This window comes from Stylophora pistillata, chromosome 11 (assembly GCF_964205215.1).
Source record: "Stylophora pistillata chromosome 11, jaStyPist1.2, whole genome shotgun sequence".
NCBI lineage: Eukaryota > Metazoa > Cnidaria > Anthozoa > Scleractinia > Pocilloporidae > Stylophora > Stylophora pistillata.
Genome location: NC_142529.1, coordinates 4,016,469 through 4,041,791, shown reverse-complemented (window position 1 = coordinate 4,041,791; position 25,323 = coordinate 4,016,469). Strand labels below are relative to the sequence as shown.

The 25,323-nt window shown below is 38.3% G+C and overlaps 2 protein-coding genes across 5 annotated transcripts; one reads left to right on the top strand and one right to left on the bottom strand.

Moving 5' to 3' along the window:
- The first annotated feature begins 156 nt into the window (after positions 1-156).
- LOC111343949 (uncharacterized) lies at positions 157-13,431 on the top strand. 2 transcript variants are annotated; one of them, XM_022951151.2, is made up of 13 exons: positions 157-482; positions 1,244-1,410; positions 2,681-2,863; positions 3,895-4,068; positions 4,675-4,770; positions 5,411-5,703; positions 6,591-6,688; positions 7,374-7,642; positions 9,881-10,065; positions 10,625-10,887; positions 11,348-11,559; positions 12,162-12,398; positions 12,643-13,431. In XM_022951151.2, the coding sequence occupies exons 2-13, from the start codon at positions 1,264-1,266 to the stop codon at positions 12,814-12,816; spliced, it is 2,331 nt and encodes a 776-aa protein (XP_022806886.2). In that variant the 5' UTR covers positions 157-482; positions 1,244-1,263; the 3' UTR covers positions 12,817-13,431. The 2 variants fall into 2 exon arrangements, with proteins under 2 accessions (XP_022806886.2, XP_022806885.2); XM_022951150.2 differs by having other exon boundaries at positions 158-482; positions 5,408-5,703.
- A 250-nt stretch (positions 13,432-13,681) lies between these two features.
- LOC111343947 (uncharacterized) lies at positions 13,682-24,183 on the bottom strand. 3 transcript variants are annotated; one of them, XM_088738332.1, is made up of 13 exons: positions 24,032-24,183; positions 23,210-23,225; positions 23,034-23,177; positions 22,057-22,356; positions 20,714-20,941; positions 19,075-20,500; positions 18,543-18,804; positions 18,381-18,414; positions 16,837-18,063; positions 16,278-16,430; positions 15,746-15,876; positions 14,851-14,909; positions 13,682-14,627 (listed from the first exon to the last, which is right to left on the bottom strand). In XM_088738332.1, exons 3-13 carry the CDS (start codon positions 23,095-23,097, stop codon positions 14,447-14,449), a joined length of 4,065 nt encoding a protein of 1,354 aa, XP_088594458.1. In that variant the 5' UTR covers positions 23,098-23,177; positions 23,210-23,225; positions 24,032-24,183; the 3' UTR covers positions 13,682-14,446. The 3 variants fall into 3 exon arrangements, with proteins under 3 accessions (XP_088594458.1, XP_088594459.1, XP_022806883.2); XM_088738333.1 differs by lacking the exon at positions 24,032-24,183 and adding an exon at positions 23,903-23,957; XM_022951148.2 differs by having other exon boundaries at positions 23,034-23,225.
- Positions 24,184-25,323: the final 1,140 nt, after the last annotated feature.

Here is a 25,323-nt window from a genome sequence, read left to right as displayed (position 1 = left end):
GCACTTCAATGAGTGAAAATGAAATGAAGCGTGCGGCAAACCTGAATGGCAAGAAAGGGAAAATTTCTGCTCGTTCTGGGTCGTGACGTCACGCTGAATGAAAAATCGGGCCAAGCAGGAATCTGGGACTTTCAAATTGGCGTTACAATCGACTTTGTAACTAGCCGTGCACGCTTCAGGACGATTTTAGTATCATTGCATACACGGTTATGGCTTAAATAACAGGATTGCCTTATTTCAAGAGATTTTATCATAGATCATAGATCTTCCCTACCAGAAATGAAAGGTTGTTTACTCTCCACGTGACTGAGAGGTATTGAGCTCGGAGCCAGTGAAAGGGACTTTCCCTGAGTTACTTCCGACATGCACCTTTAGAAATTTTAGTTTCGTCGGGTGCAAATGAAGCACTGACTACATTTAGAAGGTAACTACATCGATCGCCACAACGCTTTATTAACTGGAACGATTATTCAGTGGTCGGGGTAAGTTTTATAGTAGTTTCCTTCTCTAAACTTAAAGTTTTTCAAGCTTTAATCAAAATGTATCTGTTGTGGAGCTACAGTGCTATAAAATTCTCTCGATGTTTTATCCTTCAAGAGTATTTCAGGTCTCAAGGGGAGTTGCCTAGCATATCAACTTGATGTGAGCTGCAATACGTTCCAAAATAGTTTCTCAACCATAACGACTCATATGTTAAGCGACTAGTCAAGTTATCCTTGTAATAAGCCTCCCTAGACGTAACATTTTCTGATGGGGTGAAATCGTCAAACAATGTGTAGTTGACTCAATTCAAGGGATGAGGAAAGCCTGTATGAGTGTTCATTCGTAATCCTGTATGTAATCCCTTAAGAACCTCTGGCTTCACGCAGAAGAGCTCTGAGACATGTTCTAGGCGGAAATCTTCAAGCAACTTTTAAAAATCTTTAAGCATTTTTGGAAATTTCAACGTCCCTGAATAAGAGCTGCATAAAACAGTATTCCAAGAAGAGAACGTTAATAAAACAGTCTGGCTCTCGTAAGATATAAATAATTTCTCTTTGACTCAGAGAGGGAATAGAAATAAGCGGACACGGTGTCTACTGTATTTTTAGTTCACATATGTAGGACAAGATTATTTGATATTTATCTCAGATAGCATCTCTTCAAAATTAATTTAATTTTGTTATTTGCATCTAAAACATAATTTATGTAATCAACCTCGTGGGCGATGATTTGAGTCCATATTTCCTTTCGCTTTTTGTAGGTACAGACTTCTAAAGAGAAATGGCTGAAAAATTAGCACTTTTGATCGGACCCAACTATGCAGCAGATTTGCCAACCTACTGTGGTCCCTTGCAAGGTGTGGTAAATGATGTACAGATGATGAAAGACATGCTCTGTGAGAATGGATTCCAAGAAGAGAACGTTAAGGTCTGTAGATAGTCTCTAAATTTTTAGAAGTCTGGCACTGCATATCATTAATTTAACCCTACCATTGAAAATATACAGTGCTCCAAACTTATTTATAACACCAGCTTTCAAGTCTCGATTTGGAACCAAAAATCAGCTCTAGGTGAAATTTCAGTTTCCAGAGAAAAAAAAAGGAATTAAGAGAGCACTGATAAAAAAAAAGGGAACTATGGATCAATAATATTATTTATAGAAATGTTTGCTCCACTTCAACTTTGGATCATGACAGCAAATAAAAATGCAACAGAAAGGGAAAATCAGAGCGACTCATGGCCAGTAAATTTCAATTTTATTCAAGTTATTTTTGGCTTTGGGTAGAAAAGGGAAGTTTGTTTTTGCAGATGTTGGAATTGTGATTTTTTATGTTGTGCTGTGTTCCTGAAGTTATATTTTTGGAAAAAGAAACAAAAACCCAAAGTCCTCACTATTTACTTTTACATGTACATCAATAAATCAATAGCACACAGACAACCAACACTTACTAAAAAAGGAGCAGGGTTTTTCATTTTCCATTAGCAAAAGAGGCAAGAAGTGCTGTGCAACATTTTATTATCCTGCGCTTTGTGTATGTATAACCTTGATTGATTTTTTAACTTGTTTTTCAATAGTTTGTCCTACACTTCAAAACGCTCATTATAGGTGGTTTAATGCCTGCAACAAATTGTAACACAAAACCAGCATAAGCTTGAAGGTCTGTGTCACCTTTCACTTTTTTAAAAAGGTTGTTGTTTCAGCCCCGCAAATTATGTTTCACTTTGCATTTTCAGTCCTTTTTGCTTAAAAAAAGGCCTGAGAATATGTTTTAAACTAGGAAGTTGAAGTAGGCTTCTTTGGGTTTCTACTATGCAGGACACTAACATAGGGCTAGCTTTGGATGCAAACATAGCGCAAGCTTTAAAAAATGTCTACAAGCTAAATAAACATGGCAGCTCGATACAATTGTGCAATTGTATCGAGCTGCCATGTTTGAAGGTGTTGAACATGTGCCAAGGTGTCGTAAAACCTTGTAAAACAATACATTTTTTTTAATTAAATGGACTCAAGGTGGACACTTATTGTGGAAGCTTGGAGCGCTGATGCCATTTTCATTTATATATTCAAAAAAGTGATCTAGTCTTTTGAAAATTATAACAAAATGTGCTCAAAACTTAACTTCTCAACACAGCTGTTTTGAACTTTACTGAGCAACCTTGTCATTCTTTATCAATACCTTTCTGTACTTACATTAAAGGTCCTGGAAGGTCTGATGGCATCACGGGCAAGTATCCTAGCTTCCTTGGAAGAACTGACTGTAAAGGCACAGAAAGGTTCAGTGGTTGTTATATATTATTCTGGCCATGGTTATAGCTTTGATGCTGAAAAAGCCGGCTATTTTGATGAGGGGCTGATACCTGGTGACTTAACCAAAGAAATGGTAAATAATTGTAGTTCCTATTTCACAGCTTATATTTAATTGACTTTAACTTCTGTTGCCACTTAATTGAAACCAATCAAAATTGACCTTCAGGGATAAAAAGGAGGGGTGTATAACAAACTGATCGTTGGCCTCATCTAAGAAAATCAAAATTCTTATAATTTAGTGAGTATAATGTATCGAAGCGAGCAATTTGCAGTCAAGGGGATGCTTTTCAAGTTTTCTCCCAATATCTGGCACGGGTCAGGATGCTTGTAAAGCAGTAGAAAGCGCAGTCAGTTGCCTTAACTCTGGGGCAGATCCATGGGTGGTTTGGGTGGTTCAGTCAAACCCCCTAAATTTTCCCTCAGAATGCTGGAAATCATGTTTCTGAAGACCTAATTTTCAAAATCTCAAGCCCTTCAGGAGGAGGACAATTCTCTGGACCCCCCAATTGACTAAATCCTGGATCCACCCCAGTTAACTATAGAGGTTTTCTGGCCAAGCAATCTGTTAAGTGAAGATGCTGAGAAGATGGACATTAATCTGTGGAAACACTGCATAAAAGATCACTCTCAGCCTGAAAATGGCAGTGATGCTCAGTATAGTTAGTAGCTAACTAAAGGGCTTAAAACAAAATTGTAGGGTATTGAAAATTGAATTACGTTTCATAGTAATGTTCATCAGTCATCAGTAAGGTGGCATTTCTATCAACCTTAGAGGAGCAGTGTCATTCAAATTTATTATTAATTTATTATTAATTTATCTCAGCCATTTAACCTTAATTTTTCTAATCATTTGTTTCCAACCTGTGTCAATTTTCCCCATCCTTGCATGATTATATCCCTGTTTGTCGTAAGTTGATTTTTCCATTCCTATACAGCATTGTCAATGACAAACATGCACAGTATTAGTCTAAAAATATACTGTACATGGTTTCACAGAAAACTAGTCATATCAGTGCAATGTACCTAAGTGTAGCTCCTTTCTGATAAGCATTGTTGCAAAGCCTAAGCTAAGTCAACCTTTTTATAGTTTGAATATTTTTGCAGGTTGATGACTACCACATCTTTGATACATGTATAACAGGTGAACATTTCAAGCCTCATCTGTCCAAGTTGATCAACAAGGGGGCACTGGTCAATGTTATCTTTGATTGCTGTTTCTCTGGCCGCCTGTACAGAGGTTATTCGGAGATACAAAGCTCCCACATAGGTGTAAAACAGGTAAATCCACTGACTGTGTCTTAGTGCTGTACCTCTAAAGTTTTTCTTAATTAAAAAATTGTGCAAAGCAGATAAATTTCTATATGTATTTTGATCTGTAGATTATAAATGAGATTACATGAATAAACTTACATTTGGTGCATCCATACTGAACCAGTTTCAAGTACTTTAGATGTAAAAGTAAAGTTAACTACTTTAAATTTCAAAAAACATCAACTATTGATCATTTTAGGAAGTCCTGTGCAAAAAGAAGTATTTTTCCAAAAACCACGTTATTTTTATTTCTGTGAGTTACAGTAGTTACCTATTAAATGTATTTAACTAAACCCACAAGCAGACTCAAACTTAAACTCAAACATTCATTGCAATTAGCCCTTAGACTCCCATGAATGACCAAGGCTGAATTTCTCCTTACAATATCAATACAGTATCAAGAAGACAAGTGCTGAGAATAAAGGAACATATCAATTAGGGAATTTTTAGTTGATCCAATACCAAATTCTCCAAACTTACATGATAAGAATTGTATGGCAGACAGTAAGGAGAATTGCTAAGAAGATCTTAGGAGTGGAAGGGTTAAGTGTTTCATTGCTCTTCATTGCACAGCTTGCATTGTCTGATGAATACATCAGTGAGTATCGCAAGGCTCTAAAAGCAAGGGGGGATCCTGTGAAGCAAGAAGGGGAGCACTCTTCAGCTGAGGTAAGGCAACTGGGCTCAGCTACTGCCAAGGTACAGTATTATGCAAAAGTTATGCAGATCCCTGTCAATAAAATTCAACGAAATTCCTGGCTCTCCAACGAACTTTGGTCCAAGATGAAATTTGTGCAACAATTCGGAGAATTTTTTTGGCAGAATATTTTTTTCATATACATGTAGCAGCTGTCCTATGACAAAACTTTGCGTATTCTTTTTTGGTTCTTTGATGGTGATTGTTCTGGGTAATCAAACAGGTTATATACAATAGTTGGTGATGGTTGCCAAATGTAGAATAATGTTCAACTCATGAAGTTGATATTTTCTTCCCTCTGCATGTTGCTACATACTTTTTAGATTCACTGTAAACTACACAATTGCTCTGATGTGACATATTTAGGAAAATACTATATTTGGTCCACCATCTTACCTCTTCAATCAATCAATCGATCGATAAGTAAGTTAATTAATTAGTCATGCAGTCAGTGACACTCATTCAATCAATTTATTACCAATTAGTCAATCATTTTACTGATGATAATTTATCTATTCATTTATATTCAAGACATACCAAAGAAGTACCATCAACTAGTGGGTTGTGATAGTGCATTGGTGTTTACTAATTGATTTTTGTTCACTTTAGAAGCCAGTGCCTCTTTCTCCTTTACAAGAGACACAGCCAGCCAATCCAGCCAGTGCACCTACAGTCCTTTCCCACCCAGTCAGTGAGTTTTGGACACCAGTTTTAAAGTCAGAAGGATGGTCACCGCAGCAAAATGACAATTTCATTTTCATGGGAGCTTGTGCAACAAATGAAAGAGCCTATGAGTGTCGTGATTTTGAAACTGGTAAACCTCAAGGAGTCTTTACTTCTGCACTGGTATCAGTTATCAAAGAGATTCCAACAGGAGAGAGACGATCCTACAATATGCTCAAAAGGTATCAGGGTAACTCTTGTAATAAAGTCAAAACTACTGTGCAACTAACTCACTAAAACAATACTCATTGAATAGAGGGGGTAAGTTTCTGAAGAAAACTAAGTTCATAATGTAAATTGGCCGCTGTTAAATTAAAGGAGTTTTAAGGAGATGTTTCAAGCGTTAGCCCTTCGTGAGAGCAAAACTGAAGGGCTTCCTTCTCTGATGAAGGGCTAACACTCAAAATGTTAGCTTTTAACTCGTCATGGTGGTCATGGTGGCCAATTTTTACATACGTACTCTTTAAAAATTATTTATCTTTATCGAAAATTAAGCCTTTGAAATAACTTTAAAGCCTCCAACAGTAACCACTACCCTTGTTAGCCTTGTGGTTTTCTTTTATCTCTTTAATGAAGTCATTTATCTGATATTTGATAGGTGTACAGCTATAATTACAGATACTGTGAATGAATTTACATTTTCATGATTACCATATTATAGGAATATAACGAAGCATGTTAATAACGCGAATAAAATTTACGCGTAATAAAATTAACGCGAATTTTAACGTGAATTTCTGTGCGGTATGTTGCATAATTAAGAAAGTTGAAGAAGTGAGTTATCCCCTCGGAGAAGACGATCGCTACACTGATGAATCTAAGGACATTTTGAACTTAATATTAAATGATGATACGTCAACCGACTCTGACGGTGACGTAGAGGAATTGTAGCTTTGCTTATAATAAAGGTGTCTTTAAATAACGATGCTTTCAATTAACGTCATTTTAATTAACAATGAGGTAAATTAAGATACATAAAATTAACGCGAATTTTTTAAATTCGCGGTAATTACATGCATTGTTAATTTCCTATAATAAGGTATAAATTATTCTGATTTTTATATGGCAGTCTTGTGAGGCGAAAGCTTGCAGACAGAAAACTGGATTGTCAGACTCCACAATTTGAAGGGGGAAACATGAATTTGATGCTGTTCAGTTTTGACAAAGGTGATGTACATGCTAATTTTACACAGTGGTGTTTACAAATATATGGTAAAAACTTTGTCATAATTCTAAGGTTAGGAAGGTTATTTTTAAGGCCTAGAGGGCCTTTTGTTCTTAGGAGGTTCTGCAGTTTCCTGGGAAATTTTGAAGTTCTAGACTTTCTTGCATTTTGAGGTATTTGTTCGGGTTCATTTTGCTTATTTTCTTCTGGAAGTCATCAGTTTGATTAAATTTGAAGAGAGTTACGTACATGTGAGGATTTGAATGATGATAGTTTGTGTCAAGCAACAAGTAGGTTAAGTCAGCTTACTCTACCTTGTAACTGCAGGCTGCCATCAAAATTCCCATTGCATTACTTTGTTTTTCAGCATTAACATCTTAACTTGTTGGTGTAAGAATTTCAAACTATCTTTTCAAATTGTGTCATTCAAAATTTATGTATCAAATGGCCAGGATTTATAAAAAACCTCTCAGGTAAAGTCTGGGATTCCTGTAGGGTTCATATAGCCTTGCCTTAGAGTGCTTAATGTTTTAATGTTTATTTCTATTTTCAGTGACTGGCAATGTTTATTTGTGTTATGGCTACAGAATATATTTTGTAAACTTGTAACTGTCTGTCATGACTGTGCAATAGAGGAATCAGTCTCTCCAAAAAACTGATGCTTTATATAATGTTTGTTTTCTATAGCACATCCGCCTCCTGTTTCATTCGAAGTGACACGAGTTGATGTCAATCTGGATTATACATCCAGAATCGTACTCAATGCTGGATTTCTACAGGGTGTTGTTGAAGGCGTGTATGACATTCATGATACTCGACTAACAGATGATATTGTGGATGAAATGCAAATGGCAGTCTTCCACGTGGCGACTGTGGATGTCAGACCTGAAAACATCCATGCAACTGAGTCGTCTGCCGAAGTGGAGTACAGCTATGTGTATGAATGTAAAATCAAAGTAAGGCAGCCTGTAGTTTTGACTTTAGTAATCATTTTGATACATTTGTTCATTGAAATGGTTCTGCCATTCCTAGCTTTCCATGTAGTTTTATTTTATGTGCAGGTGAAATGTTTTCATTCAGAAATTTTACTATTGTGTTTGCAAGGCAGGGGTAGGCTGTCACATTTTCATTGTACAAGTGAATTTTATCACAATTCCTCGCAAAAATTTCCTTTCGATAGCTATGCTGCACAAGAGCACTATACAGCTTTCAAGGTTTAGACGTTACCTTTTAGATTTCCAATATACAAAGAGACGTTGTTCACTGATACCAATTGTTCGTTCGTTTGTTTTAGCCACCCTCTTGCACGTGCATCCATTGTTTTAGTGTTATCTCACTTACTGGTTTGTCATTCCTATTTCGATTGTGGCCACTGTAGAATCTACACTTTATAACTTCCTTACAGTTGGGGAAATTTTTGTTCTCCATTACTTGAATTACCTTGTAGACTATTTTGCCTTATTTGAATGTGTGTTTCTCAAAACTCTTTTGATTCATGATAGATAGATAGAAAGATAGATAGATAGATTAGATAGATAAGATAGATAGATGGATAGATAGATTAGATAGATAGATAGATTAGATAGATAGATAGATAGATAGATAGATAGATTAGATAGATGGATGGATGGATGGAACCCGTTATTTAAATACGGCATTTTATCAAATTAAAATATACAGCGATATTAAAATTTGGTTTACATAAAATCCGTACGCAATACAAGTTATATATTTACTATTAGAAAGCTTAATGTTCTAGAACTAGTTTTGCTGGTGCTGATAGTAATAGTCCAGCTTACCCATAAACTTCTTTAGCGAAGGATGGATGGATAGATAGATAGATAGATAGATAGATTAGATAGATAGATAGATAGATTAGATAGATTAGATCGATTAGATAGATAGATAGATTAGATAGATAGATAGATAGATGAGATAGATTAGACAGATTAGATAGATAGATAGATAGATAGATAGATAGTTTAATGGCCATATACATTGCAGCCCAAGGGCTGAATTGCCTGTATACAAATGATTAAACTGATATAATGGGTACATAACATTAAATACTTTAAATGTAAAAGTATGTAAAAAAGGGATAAAATACAATCATGATAAAAGGACTTAGAAAAACCTACGTATTAATATTAACGGTACAGGATCTTATAATAAAACTGTTTCTAAAACGATCTGGTCGATGTTTCCCCATTTATAAATGTTATTCAGTTTGGTACAGTTAATTTGAAGCTTTTCCACCCTTTCAGTCCCAAGATCTCATTATTTTCTCCTTACTGCTTCCCTGATAATTCTTATGATAATTATTAGTTTTGAGATTTAAGTTTTAAATCATTAAATGATCTCTCGATTGATATTTTCTTTATTCTCATCACTTGTCTGCTTAATATTGTATTGATATTGTAAGCAGAAATTCTGTCTGATCACTATTGTTCATTTATATGATAATTAACAATTATTCCACGAGCGCGCGTTTGATATGAGATGATAGCTCGCCAACGAGGCGCGTAGCGCCGAGTTGGCTATAATCATCTCATATCCAACAAGTGCGAGTGGAATAATTGTTTTATTAAAAAAAAAAACGCCCCCAAGATATTAGACAAATCTTCTCGACTTTATTTTGTAAGAAGAAACCGATGTTACAATGTACAGATATTAGATTATGGTATATTAGCTCATATACCATAATGGCTAAACCAATAAAAAGTCTTGAATTGCATTATCCAATGATCCAGTTTTTAATAAGCTGAATTATACGCGCATTTTGATTGGTTCTTACCTATAATCTTTGGGAGAACTGTCAAATAGATGACGTCACCACAAACAACTGTTCTTGCCACATTTTGACTTTATGTGTGATATATTACCGAACAGACCCACGGCATTACGGAATCTATTTGTTAACTAGCCTACTAGAGTTTGAAATAGTGGAATCGCCAAATGAAGTGATAGAAGAGAGATATCTAGCTCGTATCACTAGGAAACACATAATAGTTTCCCAAGCACAAAAATTAACGTCTAAAATTTCACATCTGTTGATAGTGCCGTGCAGTTCTTCTTTGGCCTTCTCCTCGTGAGATAACTTGAGTTTGAGGTCATCCAACTGGATTTTCAGATCACTGACTAGAATCTATATGTCAATTTCGCGTGGCCTGAAAAGTTGTGTGTTTCAATTTCAGGTGGGATACAAAGCTCGCCTGGCCCAACTGGGAAGTATGCTCTATCCCCTTTGCATCATTGCTGAAGGGGTTGAAGAAAAATATGTGGGCGACGTGAAACTCGCAATGGAAAGCCAGCAGATGTTCAGCATTAGGAAAGATGACACACCCGATTGTGTCAAGTTGGACGTCGTAACAATCGAAGAGTAAAACAACAACTTTTATAATACTTCTAAGCTATTCTTTTAGGCCTCTGTTTTACTGCAAAGTATCGCAGTACAGTTTATTAATCTGTTATCCGGTAATAACTGAATTAATTTGTTAAACATTTCCCTATTTGAAATAGGGAAGAGGGAATGGACTCTTAATAACTCAAATGGGGTAGAAGGGTTTGAGAAGACTTACCTAGGGTTGAAATTATTAAGGGTGAACGTACATGCAATTGGGAACAAGTGTGCAGGTTTTATTGCGTTGTACTCTTAATCGATCCGTTTACGTGGTGTAAGTTCTTTAATAGTTTGTTTACGTATTTCGTTGTTTACGCGTTTGTCGATTGTGTGGATTACTCACGCGCAGGAGCATGTAAAAAGAGGCGATTCAGAAATACTGCGACGCTCATTTTCATTCAGGAGACTGCGCTTACTTCCAAGTCGTTTATTGTGTGTTCTTGTTCGTTTTGTTGGTTTGTATTCATAAAGAGATCGTGTTATGTAGATCCTTAAACACTTCCATGAGCGTATCTGAAGTGGGACATTTGATTTACAGACAAAAATGTTGGCGTGCCATTTACAATGGTAGGATGATTGTGCCTGATCAGCGTACTAGGGATGGTCACCTCATGATCAAAAATCTCTGCAAGTATTTTCGTGTCCAGTTTGGGATCCGGCCAAGGGAACCCAATCACAACATGCTGAGAAATGTCAGCCTCAAGCTGTTCAAAATGGAGAACGTGCCTCCCTACAAGGGAGATTTGAGTAAGAAGGCGGCGTTGAAAGCTCAGGCCATTGAAAGTGGGGAGATTTATGAAGGTAATGCCATATAAATAGGATGTGAAGATGAGGGAGGGGGGGGAGGGGTGTTGGTATGCAGGAGGCTGAGGGACGGTCCATTCATATACGTGTGTCAAACTTGTGTAGAAGCTCATTTTCCTCGCCCCGTATTTTTGGGGTTAATGTAGTCTACTGCCTCCTTTCATCTTTCAAACTGGCAGTCTAAATCCCACAGGGATCAACGAACGCTTTTCATTCCACTAATTTATTCATGTTTTTCTCGTTGCCATGCTCCCACCAATAACGTAGCTCCATTTTCTGCCTTTAAAATTATACTGCCTCCTTCCTCGATTTGTCAAAAATAAACAGGGTCAGGGGGTAGGAGCTTCTTTTGATATTCAAACATTTTTAATGAATTCCCTGGCATTAAGGGGTGATGGGGTAACCTTACTGAAAATGTTTCCTTACCATTTTCTTCCTGGTTATATCTTTATTCCAGGAAAACCAGAGGGTTATATTCCAACTTTTGGAGCCCACAGGGTCGAGGTTGTACCTCACACGTTTAATCGCATCAAGTACCAGGCTTTAGATTCTACTGGGGACGCGGTTGTGTTTCAGATCACCAATAACGAAGCATTTCCAATCCACGTTTGTTTGATTTCCTACCAGTCAGATGGCTCCATCGTTGTCTTATATCCGGCAGCGAAAAGGGCAAGTCTTTGTTTTTTTGGTTAATTTATTGTTGGTCGTTGTACGTAGCTTTACCGGAGAAGGGGCTGCTACATCTTCGAGACGAATCTTGCTGGGTCAAAAAAAATTGGAAAATAAATGTTTCAATTTTGTCGTAGGCTTTGAAAAGACATCGCCCTACTCAGAAAAATCTTGATTTTCGTTTACTATCGACACATCAAACTAATTTTCCGATTTATAAAACGAGTTTTGTCTACGACGATCTCGTCAGTTGATACAATAACTATTCAAACGTAAAGATTCTTCATTAAGCAAGTAAACATTCGAGACCAGATCTGTCTTCTTAAGAGAATACCAGTGTCAAAACGAACGATTAGCTTGAGCGGGAAGGGATTTAAGAAGCACATGCACCTTTGTAGACATTTGCACCCTGAAAATCATATTATTATCGCAGTCGGAAAGCGTTTTGCCCCCAATAATTATGTATGCTAATTATAATTTCTCCTGGTGTAACGAAACTACGCCGTCCAAGGTCTATTTGAACTGTAGCATTTCATACCATGACAACCAAATACCGTAGAGCTCAGAAAAGTGAATGATGTTCGTCTTCATCCATTCTGTAGGGTGTCAGCGGGGTCCTTAGGCCTGGGGAGTCAGTATCAGAGATCAGACGCGTTTACCTCGAGCCTGAAACAGTTCGTCTCATGGTGGAGCCTAACGTTGAATTAACAAGACCTGACGGATGCAATGACGTCATTATGTTGTATGCCACCACAGCCGAGACTGATTATGAGCCTTTGTTCCAGACTCAAATAGAGCTTAGTCCTTATTTAAGCACCAGAGGGATTGACACACCCGATGTATGTATCACTTTTCTTGGTAGAATTGGAGACTTCATTTATATAGAAATTATTATTAGAACGTGTTGAGTGTCAATGACAATCTGGAGTTGCATTGTAGTTGCTGATGTGGATTTTTACCAATTTTTTCAAAGTCAGTGAAAATTTACCAAAGGTCAGCGAAAAGTAACGAAACCCTGTTCACTAATTACACAACGTTAGTGTATGTATATTTATTTTTTTGTTGTTGTGTTGTTTAAAACAGGGACTACGACTCGATACCGTCCCCAGATTTCGAGAAGCTTTGGAGTCCGAGCCTCTTAACCGGGACGTTTTGCGAGGCGACGTCAAGTGGGTCACTATAAAGCGGGAGATCAGGGTGTTATACCATCCAGAGCAAACCTTTGAGCCAATTGTCTATCCCAAAAAGCAAAACTAGCAAAGCAGGAACTATTCATGTGCTTCTAGGTTACTTATTTTATATCTCTTCTTTTTAATGCTTTTGTTTTAGTTTTAATTTCTTAAGCAAGGTCTATTCTTGAGGATGACTGCAATTTAGCAGATCTAAATATAAAAATTAATGTAATAAACATTTAAGAGGGATACACGATCACCAATCCTTGCACCCTCCAGTGTAACCTAAGATCTTGGGGAAAAAAACATCTTTTTGTGGTCGTCCTCTCTTCGAAGTTTTCCTCTGAGAACCATGTAGCCTTTAGAATAATATCGTTTTGCCCAAAAGTCGAAAAAAAAAAGTTTCAGAATAGCACGAGTCAATTTTGTCTTTATCAAGAGCATTAGTCGTAATGATCACATACAATAGGTTTTAACTCATTTGGAGCAGACATAATGAAGTTAAGTCGAAGGGTAGCCCTCCCATTACAACTGCCCTACTGCAGATGCGGTGAGGGATAGGAAACTGGGGACTGAAGAAAGCGTTAGTCACCCACCTAAATAACAATTTTTTAAATGATGAATAAGTGGTTTCAAATAGTACTGCTGCAGGATGAAAGCTCTAATAGTTCTAAAACAAAAAAATAAAAGTTAAACCGTACGATTGTTTGTCTTTTTCAAGTATTTGCCATGGCCCCTAAGAATCGTGAGATGGCCTGTTCAGAGCCCAAGTAAAGAGGGGAGGGGTGGGAAGGGATCATTATATTGTCAAGGAAACGACTGGGTGGGTCACGAGAGAACAATAGAGTTATAATTGTTATCCTGAAAGTGAAGGCTTCTATGAGTACTGTTCTTTCAAACTGACCCTTAAAACCAAGCATCACTTAACACGAGTAAATACAAAAGATACGTTTTACGACTTTACCCAGTAATGTTTATTATATTTTGACATAAATATATAAATGAATAGAATGATACTTTAAGTAACGGCTTAATTCTCTAAGAATGGAATTTATATAGATGCCCTAAAGATATTTTAATGTCTACTATGTTTATGTGATCGTGGTTAATGCGTTGATAATTTGACCCGGGGATCGCTAATAAGGAATCCCACAACCCTTATGTAAATGTTGTTAAGGAAAGGGGCGAAAAACCATATTACACCACCAAATCTGAAAGACACGCAGTACGGAGAATATACCTGGAGATCTTGATTGAAAAAGGGCAATTTATTTGACCCCCTCTCCTCTCCCCCTAAAAAAACAATAGAGCAGTAAGTAAGGTGTGATTTTTATCATTTGGATCGTACAATGATTATATAATTGATGAATTGGAACGCCAGATGAAATGTTATTTTACCTCTATACCCCTAAAAATGACTGAGTACTCATTTCTCCTAACAGTGTCACCCTTAAATCAAATATAAAGGTCATGAGAATACAGAAAAATTATCACTAATTTAAAAGATACTTATTTTCAAATAATTTCTCCTTGTCAGTTCCATAGGAAATATTATTAGAACAGTGTGGAGGGTATTATGGTTACCAATGTAAATGGTTGATTTATGGATACTTCGATGCAAAATACTTATTAACGCCCAACTGAGCTTATTACAAGTTATCTATAGTACAGACAAGCGCCAACAGAGGCGCACTCCGTTAATCCTTCATAAAACTCTACAGTTGTAAACAGAATGCTGCTGCTATCAACATTACTAATATGAGTAGCATCAAGCAACTTCTTGTTCTCCAACATTGTAGGCCCTCGATCCTTGAACGCTTCACGTCTTTCGTCATCTTTCCGTCGCAATCCGTTTGACTCGGAAGATTTTTCCTCTGTCGTGGTTCTTGGGTTGAACTGCCGAAGAACAAGGCATTTTAACCTTTGGTACGACAACTTAGCATTTGGCACAACATTTCAACCCCTGGAAAATGTCTAAAAGGGCTGAAGCCATTATTTTTACTTTAACATTTAAGATACTTATACTCTAACCCCTCTAATGGCTACTCCATTTATGAATTGTAATTTTCGTTGATAAACATCAGGTCGATTTGATAAGAAGAGAAACTTTTCCACATACTTCTTTTCGAATGCATCTGTCTTCTGATTTTCATCTTGCTCAAGTTGAGATCCGTTTTGCTATTGTATAAAAGAAGAAAATAGTATATTACTAGAACTCATTCAGCACGACCCATGTCGACGAATTGCTTGAAGCTGTTTCGGGGCAGGTCATAGGAGTCAGGTTTTATACCTCATTTTAGACCTAAACTATCACAAAGAAATGCCAACCAAACGAAAGAAACATTGTTTACGAAACCAGAATAGTTGAACAACCAGGAAGAAGTCGTCAAAGAAAGTACTTTATTTCGAACTCAAAAACATAACAAAATCAAGATGACCGCTACAGTAGAAAAAAAAAAGAGTATCGAAGCCCACGGTCCTCTGCGGAAAAAGCACGAAAGGGCGGGAAAACGAGCGGTATTGGACAAATCCTTCTTTAACAAACACAAGAAAGGTACCTGTGTACGCTTGCCACCAGGAAAATGAGAATTTGTAATTTGTTAATTGTAATTAACAAATGGTAAACACCACAGCGTACACTATTGAGTTATGGATGCACGCGGGAGGTTGCTAAGCACGAAAGAAGCGTAAGAGTCGCTCGAGGCGATAGCCGAGAGCGACTCTAGCTTCTTGAGTGCTTAGCAAACCTCCCAAGTGCATCCATAACTCAATAGTGTACGGTGTGGTGTTTACCATTTGTTTTATAGCATAACATTGATACATTGTAGCTAAAGAGTTCCCTTTTATTTAACAAATCTTACGTGACCAGAAAAAACAAGCGCGCGCGGGAAAATAGTCTTTGCATTTGCTCACGTCAGCAGCGTACACCCATGGGCAAATGGGGGACGCTAAATTGACCAATCAGAGCGCGCGCCTTACTTTGGTTATGTTATAATGACTCTTCTTGACTTTACCTGCTTGTTAAGTCGCGTGTTTTCGATCTCGGAAGATAAACCAGGCTCTACGACTAGAGAATGTCTGGTCTCCTCATGTCCGGATAAAGATTGATTTGAATTGGTTCTGTCTTTGGAGCAACTGTAACCCTCTGTGATTTAACAGAAAGCTATCAGTAATACAGTATGCACAATGGGATCTTGAGGCTATTTTCGGTATCCTTCTTTTCGTTCAGACTATTCGATATCAATTTAGGGCCAACTTACATTGAGAGTTCATACTAGAGTAAGTAATTCGGATTATGTTTTACCATAACGATCTGATTAGACTGGCTTGAAACTAGGGTGAAGATAATCAAGATATGTCTACATCCCCATAAAGTTTGAGAGAGAAACGTTTCGTGTCAATCACGCACCTGCGACCCTTAATTACGCGCCGCTTTAGACACTTGCAATGTCGTTTGCTTTGAAAGAAAAAAAAAAAAAAAAGAAAAAATTTCGATAGGAAAAACTACTCCACAGTTTGTTCTCTCGTGTGATTTTTGTTACATACCGTCATAATCTGTCGGCTCCAGTTCCTCAACTGCGTCAGGTGTTCGCGTTGTTTGTGACTGGTTTTGCGTTTCATCTTCTTCATTTTCCTCTGGGTTTGTTGCGTCTTCACGCTTTTGTTCGTCTTTCATATCTTTACTGTGACGTTTCTTTTCTAGCGAAGTACAAGGCTTGATGTCAGAGATTCGTCGTCGGGTATGGAGAATACCCTTTATTTGTTTTTTTTTTTTTGTTTGTTTGTTTTTTTTTTTACGGTATTCCATGACTTAAGGGCATCCCAGTTAGAATGTAACTGTTGCAGAAGTTACACATAATCGTACTACATGTAACCGTTTACGTTGGAAGAGTTTAACTGTTGAAGTTGAACTTAGTCGTGCCACATCGCATGGCTGCTTTTGCGAGTTTTTGAGGTGAAACAGGTTGTCGCTGGGAAAATGATTTGAGGGAGTTGGCAAGCCAGATAATAAGACGAACCGAAACAGACAGTCATTAAAACCCTAAAAAGGTAGATAAGTTATTTATGCTGGTTCAGACAGTGCAAATATTTAAATACTTCTTACCAACAAGAAGATTAATTTTCTGCAGGAGGGTTTTACATCTCTTTGACCAGGAAAATTCCCCTTGGTACCTCTCTTTTAACCTCATGGCTTCTTCTAATCGCGTTGATCTAGGTTTCTCCTTGACGCCTCGAATTGCTTTGGCCCATTCCTTTATGTCATTGTCATTCACGATGCAAGCTGATTCTTTAATATTTTGAAGAGCTTTGGCAAAACCTGAATCTGCTCCAACTAAAATCGGAAGACCAGCAGCTAAGGCCTCAAGAGCTGTCAGTCCAAAGCCCTCTGTTCTTGATGGCATGATGGCAAGGTCCACTTCGCACAGCAACTGGGCAACTTTATCTCTACGTTCGATAAAACCACGAACTGTCAACTGACTTTCGGAGAGACCATACTGAAGTAACTTCTTTCGAACAACTTCCTGTTGTCCGTGTGTAGCACCAACAGCATAGAGGTGGTACCTCCCGTCCTTAAGTTCTGCAACTGCTGCTGCGGCTATGTCAAATCCTTTAAGCTCGAAATCTTCCGAGTCACCACGACCAAATATCAAAACGTTGAAATTGTCTCTGTCTTCCCTGTCCTGCTCGCACGAATGAAATTCGTGGAACATGCTTGGATCCGGAGTCATTTGGAAAACCTTGTCCGGTCCACCTTTAAAAGGACGCAGTGAAGTCTTGTAATACTCTGTCAGTTTGGGACCGATTGCAGCCACGATATCAGCGAGTTCGGCGAGACCTACCTCATCGCAATGCTTCGTTTCTCCTCTCGCGATGTTGCCCTCATAATTCTTGTAGGCGCCAAGTTCCTCCGGAGCGGTATGCTCAAACTGAACCCAGACACATCTTGGATGTTTGACTTGAATAATTTGAGCCTGCTTTCCCAGCTTCACTCCATGCCCAATAACAACGTCAATCTCTGGTAATTCTACCGGAGGGAACGCTAACCGGTCAAAACCATTATTAAAACCAGGTCGTTCTTTGGCTTTTATGACGTTGATGTTGCTTCTCTTCGCCATTTGCTTATCTTCTTCGCTGGAGTTGATGACGTAGAAGTGGATTCTCAGATTGGAATATTTTGCAAGCTCAATTGCCAGTTCCCTACTGATTGTTGATAGACCTCCCTTCCCTGAGCCCCACTCCTCAGCTAACAGCAGAACAGTAATTTCATTGGTCGAGGATCTTGAAGGCAGCGCTAGATTTTCTTTTCGTGAGATGGCCGATGAATGGTCAACTAAAATATAAAAAGGTATTAATAAAGAACTAAATAGAAATAGCTTGCTAGCATGCGAGTCAAGGTTTCTTCTAGTTGGACACACTAAGTAACATGGATCTCTCTCTCTCTCATAGTGGTATTGTATTGACCGTTAATTATCATTGAGAGACTTAAACCTTCTGGAACGAAGGTCTCAGTCTGCCGATATTTACAGATTTATTCCATCTTAAGAGCCAACACTTTGAATATTGATATACTATGTGATAAAACTTTAAGGGGAATAAAAGCTAGAGATGTATGGAAGCAGTCAAAGGCAAAAACAAAACAAAATAAACCTTTTCTCTCTTGACTGTTATTGTTCTCCAAAGCCTAAAAAAAGGAAAGCAATTCCATTTAGTTACCACAAATCGACGCACTTAAATCGCTTCATGTAAGTACGTCTTAAAACAACAAAGATGTTACACTTCCTTATTTGATATATCAAAACAGTCCTTTACCTGCACCAACATCTTAAATTTTCCCTCAGGGAGACACGTCATGGTCTGTGGACAATACAAGGTAGCGTGCCTTTTCAAAGGAATATAGTGTGCACAGTCTTCTTGAGGACATTTTTCCCTGTCGTGCCAGATACATTTTCCGGTTTTTGAGTTGACCGTGCCTGGACAAGATTGTACGCAGCATTGTACACAAAGATCCCGGGAAACAGAACGTAACCAGTGACAAGTTGTTCGTATCGCTTCCAAACTCCTTTCCAAACAGCTTTAAAGTAGATTTTTCAAAAAAAAAAAAAATTATAATATATTTAAGTATTGGTCAATAGCGATAAAAAAAAAACACAACAAATTATTTTTAGGGGTAGTTTAAGGCTTCCAGATAGGTGGGCAATGATGTAAGGGCTACGAGACCAGAAAAAGGGTACTAATGAATTTTTATGCTCAATGAAATAAATTTTAGCTTAGCTCAACTTGTAAGGAGAATAGAGTTCGTATAAGTTTAAGACCAAGGAAACAAATAGGCCAGCGGTCTCACCGATAAATCTCGAAGTAAAATCCTGGATCAGCGTATAGTGGATCTGTGCTGTCTTGAGACCAAACTTGCAACCTAATGACACTTTTCAAGCACTTCAACTCCAAGAATTTCTTGCCCTCTAAAATGAAGTGTGCTGTGTCGGCGTAGATCTGCGGCTGTTCACTGGAACTTTTTGTCGCAGCCCATGCTCCAATAAGCACAGCCAGTCTGGAGAATAAGCCCATTGGTACAAACTTGGTTCTAAAGGTTAAATAAATCGGTGGATGTGTTGAAGAACCATTCTTACTTGAGATGACTTTATCTTCTCCCATCTTTCTTCTAATCATGCTTGGAACGAGATAACTGGGTTGCTCGTTACAATCTTCTTTTCCCCTGTCCTTACTTGGACAGGAAAAAAGGAGATTGTAATGTTTCATGAGAGAAACCAATGGCTGCTGAATTTCTTGTACACCCCACTCTAGACAGGCGTGATCAAAAAGTTTTTGGTGCAGGATGCCTGTCTCTCGAAGTTCGTGCCGTAGGTTTCGAAATTCTACCACGTCTTCTTCTTTATTTAATACTTTGCAAAGTCCATCCGCAAGCCACTGTGGATCCAGTACTACCAAGCCATCTTCTTCAGAAGCATTCTCGGGATAGATTATCGACCGACGATCACAAAGGAAGTGCAAAATCTGGTCGATATCATGTACATCTTGAGTTTGACAAACTTTCTTGACAATTTCTTTTGTGAAGACCTCTTTGGAAGTAAAATACTTAACTCCCCTTTTAGCTTCTTCTTGAATCTTTCTTTCTATGTCAAACCATTTACGGGGGATCTTCTTCTTAGCATGCGGCAGCTTGTTGGCTTCATTTAATATTCGCCGACGCAAATTGGCAATTTGTCGGTCTTCTTGGTCGTTTACATTGCGTGTTTTGTCCAAGACGAATTTTCCTTTGATTTGATCGCCCAGCTTGATGTTGCGGAATCTGTCCAAAAGCGCACCCATGATTTTTTCCGGGTCTCCTTCAACACGGTCAGCATGAGTACCCACAAGGATAACTGGGGGAAGAGTTTCACCATCGGCAGAATATTTCAAGGAATTCAAGATGTCCATCCACCTCATAATACAATCAAGATTGGAATCTTGTTTCCCTGAATTCGGTGGCAAACTGTTCTCGTTGTCTTCTTCCCTTGACGTTTGAAACAATCGCTTTGACAGATCAAACACCAAGATGTATACAGCATCTGGGGTCATGAACATAGGATGTATGGCACGGTAGACGCCTTGGCCAGATAATTCCCATATTTCTAATTCTTTTTCAGGGGAATTACGCCGAACGCAATCGACCTCATCGTATAATGAGATCTCTTCAACCAAGCTGGCTTCCTCGTCCACTCTATCCACAGGTTGTAGCAGCGAAATACCTCCATCAGTTTGTGGCAACACTGAAGTAAAAATGAAAGCAAATGGAAATCTTAGCAAGAACAGAAAAAATTTATTGTGTAGTCGTTATTGCTTCTAAACAAGTTGTTAAGGATATTCCATAAATTATCGTTGGGCCTTTTTCTCAATGTTCCCTAATAACTGCGGGCTACACTTTAAATAATCGTAACTCCAAAGTTTTTATTATAATCGTACGAGGATCAAATTAAACCAACCTGGTCGATTTTTTTCAGTCACTTGTCCTAGCTCTTCTGACCCATGTGTGTCTTTACTCTTAAGTGTTTTGGCTCTCAGTGCTTTTTCAACGCTTGTTTTGCCGACTTGATCATCACCAATCAATATTACCTTGACTCGGTTGTCGGGTGTTTCGCCTGATTTTAAAGCTCCTCGATAAGCTGTTACGGCTTGGTTGCCTCTCGCCAAAATGTAGGTGGGAAGCAGATCTGTCGACGAGAAATTAAGGTGTATTACCTATTAGCTCAGTCGTGTTCAACGATGTCGCTGAGAATTTGATTTAGTTCATGAATCGGAAGACACTCACTTAGTTTCCTTTGAAGTCAAATTGCAGCGAATGAATTTGAAAAGAATCGTGACTTTTTTCCCGAAGAAAGGCTTGTGTATTATTGAATTAATAATAATAATAATTTAACATTTATATTGCGCAAATTAACATGTGGATCAAATGCGCATCACAACACTTTTCGGGGGAGTTTGGCCGGACTGCATTGGCAGTTTACAAACAATCGAGGAAAACTTATTTGAATTTGCCCCCCCCCCCTTAATTCCCAGTAAACAGGCCAGACCCCATCACAGTAATCTCGTGAGTAGGTTCTTCAACGTCCCCTGCCTAACCAAATTAACTAATTAATAGATGCAGGAGACGGGACCTACGGTTTATTCGTCCTTATCCGAGAAGACTAGAATGTCTATCTATTTCTTGATACTATAGGCCGGGGCTCGAACCCTCGACCTCCCGCATAACAGTCCGGCGCTCTAGGAAACCATGCTGATTGTCTGAGAAACTGCGTTGTCCCTTATAGGGCATTTTTGTTATCTTTGCCTGTTTGAAATAATGAGCTGGGCAACATCGAAGTATTACTTTGTACTTCTTTATCAAATGTGTAGCACGAAGATTTTGACAAGAAATAATAATGATTAGAAATTGGGCAAAGAAAACAATTATATTTGTCCCTCACGACAGAGAAATAAAACAAAATTGTAGAGCGGTTTTCGATTTTCAGTGTTAAGTTATTCACCATATTATTAGGTTTGTCTTTCTTCGAATATTCTCTGTATGATTGGTCTAAAATCTCTAGCCTCTCCCTTAGCCAATCACATGCAAAACTGAGACCAATCCCACAAGGCCACTCGCGGTTTGCACCCCTCAAGCATTTTGCTTGTTTGTAATTTATATTCTCCTTTCATGATCCCTAGAATCTTTTCCTTCGTTCAGATCTACATTTCAAATTACTTTGATTTTTGTTCTACCGACTCTAACTCGATTCAAATGCGCTAATAACCGAACCGGTTTAAAGAACGAGGCGCGTGTCCTTCTTACCTTCGTGGATGCAGCAAACTTTAACCACCAAATCTTTCCTGTTCAGGGATGGGTCACTGAAAACTGCAGCTAGTCCTTCGAACGTTTGGTTGTTTAGTTGATGCTTGAGTATGGTCATTCCATCAGTGAAATCTTTAGCGTTGTCTGTGGAATCCCCACTAATGTATCCTGCATCATCATTGTTAACCCGCGTTAACTCAAATAGCTTCCTCTCTTCACCAGGATTGCCGCTTATTTCTCTGACTATACATTCAATATCTTCCTCTGTCGGCCCTCCTTCTTTCAACAAGCATCTTGTATCTGCGGGTCACATGAAGTATTGTCAGTTAAACAATGTTTTGGCTCTTAAAAACCTTTTTTCATAATAAGCACGATAGAAATTTCATTGCGGTTTCATTGGCAAGTCAATTATAGTACAAAGTTTATTTCCAAAGTGGAAAAGACCAAATGCCAGTTTCTGTGACCTCTGAAATCCTTATTTGTTAATAAAGAAAAAGACAAACTCCACTCCTTGTTTCATTTTATTCCTTCGTTAGCTACCTTTATAGCTAACGACCGTAACATACCTTGCAATTAGCAAATTAAGAGAGGGTAAAAACAGGAAAGTTCACAGATTTCTGAACCAAACTGATCGCAGTCAGGCTGTCATGGTATTGAGGTAGAAAATCAATGCAGATGTTTCGTTAATAGCACTTTGATTTAGTTTATCAAGAACATTCGATTGTCATGTAAACATTACCTTAACTATTAATGCTTTTAGTGGTTGAACAATATCAAAACATCGCTGATACAACTTTGCACCGATTCACCACGCGGTGAGAGATAACGCCGGAAGTAGCGATTCAAGCCACCTCAAATGTAGCGTGATGCGGGATGGCTAACTTTAAGCATATCGAAAGTGAAAGGAATAAATGCTTTTACAGATTAACGACCATGAAGTGAAAACAAGAAAAAAACAAAACAAAACTGAGCCTCACCGATTTCTTCTTTGTTTTGGACAAAATACCATCCCTCTCCGTCCTGTGACTCAGTGAAGTCCATATTCCGGTTTAGGAACAACACTTAGTTTCGTGAATCAAAGCTCTTGTTGCTGTTCAGTTCAAATGCTGTTCAGTTCAAATGCTGTTCAGTTCAAATGCTGTTCAGTTCAAATACTGTTCAGTTCCGGCCTGCGGAATAAAAGGAGTCGATGGCCGGTCAGGATCATTATTCAAACCCCTGACTATGAAGTAGCTGTTGACTCAATCAATACTAGAGGAATAAATCTCTGAATGATCTTCTCAGAATGTCGGTTCTTCTCAGAAATAGGGCATGGTTGACTAATTAACTGTTAAGCGGTTGGGCGAGTTAATGCTGTTTTACAGATCATATGAAGCATTATCTTATGATAAGCGATGTTCATTGACATTTTAAATCGTCTGAGAGCTACAGTCTCTCATTTATTACACGCCAGATGTTATCATATTAATCAATACCAGGTCAGTTCTGGGAAACACTTCAAAAATTCAACTACTAGACTGTCAGCCATACATGCGGGAGCTTGGTTTGTTATGTAGTTGTTCGTGTGCTTTTCTCATAAGTTTAGTCAGGTGGTAAAAATGCACTCAAAGCTTAACCGCGTTATCATTTCAACTGTTTCAGCTAGCCTCAAATTTTCGCTATTTACACTACGGAGTGCTTTATCGATCACAGACCTTGTGTGACCTCCAGTTCGCAAATGAAATTTAGTCCACGTCAACTTGAAGGCTAGCGGTATAAGTTTCAGAAAACGTGATATCTAGCTCAGTCCACATTAAATGGTCAGAAAGTAAAATTACAGATAGCGTTTAAGCGTTAAAAACCTTACCGAATGGCGTATGATTTGGCACCCGAAAAACAAACTAACGTCAGTGATAGTAAACCTCGTGTAAATTACCATAGCTAGCAGTAATGAATGATTATCATTCACTTCAAGACTGGAGTCATGGTTGGTTACCTTTGTTTAAGCCCTCCGATGAATGTTTCACAAACCGTCTCACAGTAAATATTTTCGCTGCTCTCTTTAAGAGTGCGTCTTTATGAGTGCCTGTGAATGCGTAGTAAAACTGCCTGAATGGAACTAGCTGTGTACCAGTTTTTAAATAGAATTGGAACCTCTGCCAAGGGTCAAATTTCATCTGTAATGCGGTGATTGAATTTGGGGAATACCCTACTCTTAATATTGGTCAAAGAGCATTTACGCTGCCTTCTTATTGGTCAAGGCGGACAAAGCTGCTTTCTCCTCCCAAAACGTAAACATCCCATCCCGTTCTTTTCAGAGAAACTTTATCTGAATACGTCATGTCAATTGAGTTACACAAGGGCGTACAAACAAAATGGTCGCGATCGGTCACGCCCGTGACATCGATTTAAGCCCCCAGACCAAATTGTAATTTTCATCGACGAAATACAAGGCTAGACAAAATTTGACTTTGATTTTTGATGAAAACAGAGAATGCTACATTCCAAAAAGTACATTCACCCCAGCAACGTCTGATCCTGAAAACAAAACTGAAAGCTACACACGAGCGCATCATTTTCCAAAATGAAAAGTAATATTATCGTATTCTGTCTGAACGATTTCCGGTAATGTAATCCTCTGCTATTTATTTGGAAATTGTGCTCGAATGACATCGAGATGAATCAAGAACTTCGCATTAGAACCTATGACGCTTTTCTGAGCTTGTAGCGTTTAATATAGACTACTTGCCACAGAGTTATTAGAGCCATAGCAACGCAGACTCCATTCGTCCACAAGAGGACAATATAAGTCTTGCTAAAGTAGTATCGCGAGGGGTGGGGGGGGGTGGGGATGGGGTATTTACCGCTAACCCCTACGTTTCTAAGAAAGAAGTTGGTAAATAGATATAAAGACTAGGAGTGGAGATGGGAGAACTTCCGCTCTTAAAATCGCAGATATATTTTCTCATTTCATTTGAATGTAGATGTAAAACAAGTGAAATACGCATGTCTATTGTATGCAAAAGTGCTCGCTTCGGTTTGAGAAGTAATGTATGCAAAGAAATCAGCCCAAACGGGAGTGTAATACACGCTCAGTTCTACCCAACAATCAAAGTGCTGACTTCTTAAGTATCCCACATGTAGTTATTAACCGGAAGTGACATGGGTTTGGAGTAACGCAGCAGATTACTTGCTGTTCTGTATGTAACTTAAAAAACACCATTGTACCAGGGAACCACCTGAGCTCAACTGGTTGAGGGATCTGACCACAATTAATCCGACAAAGGG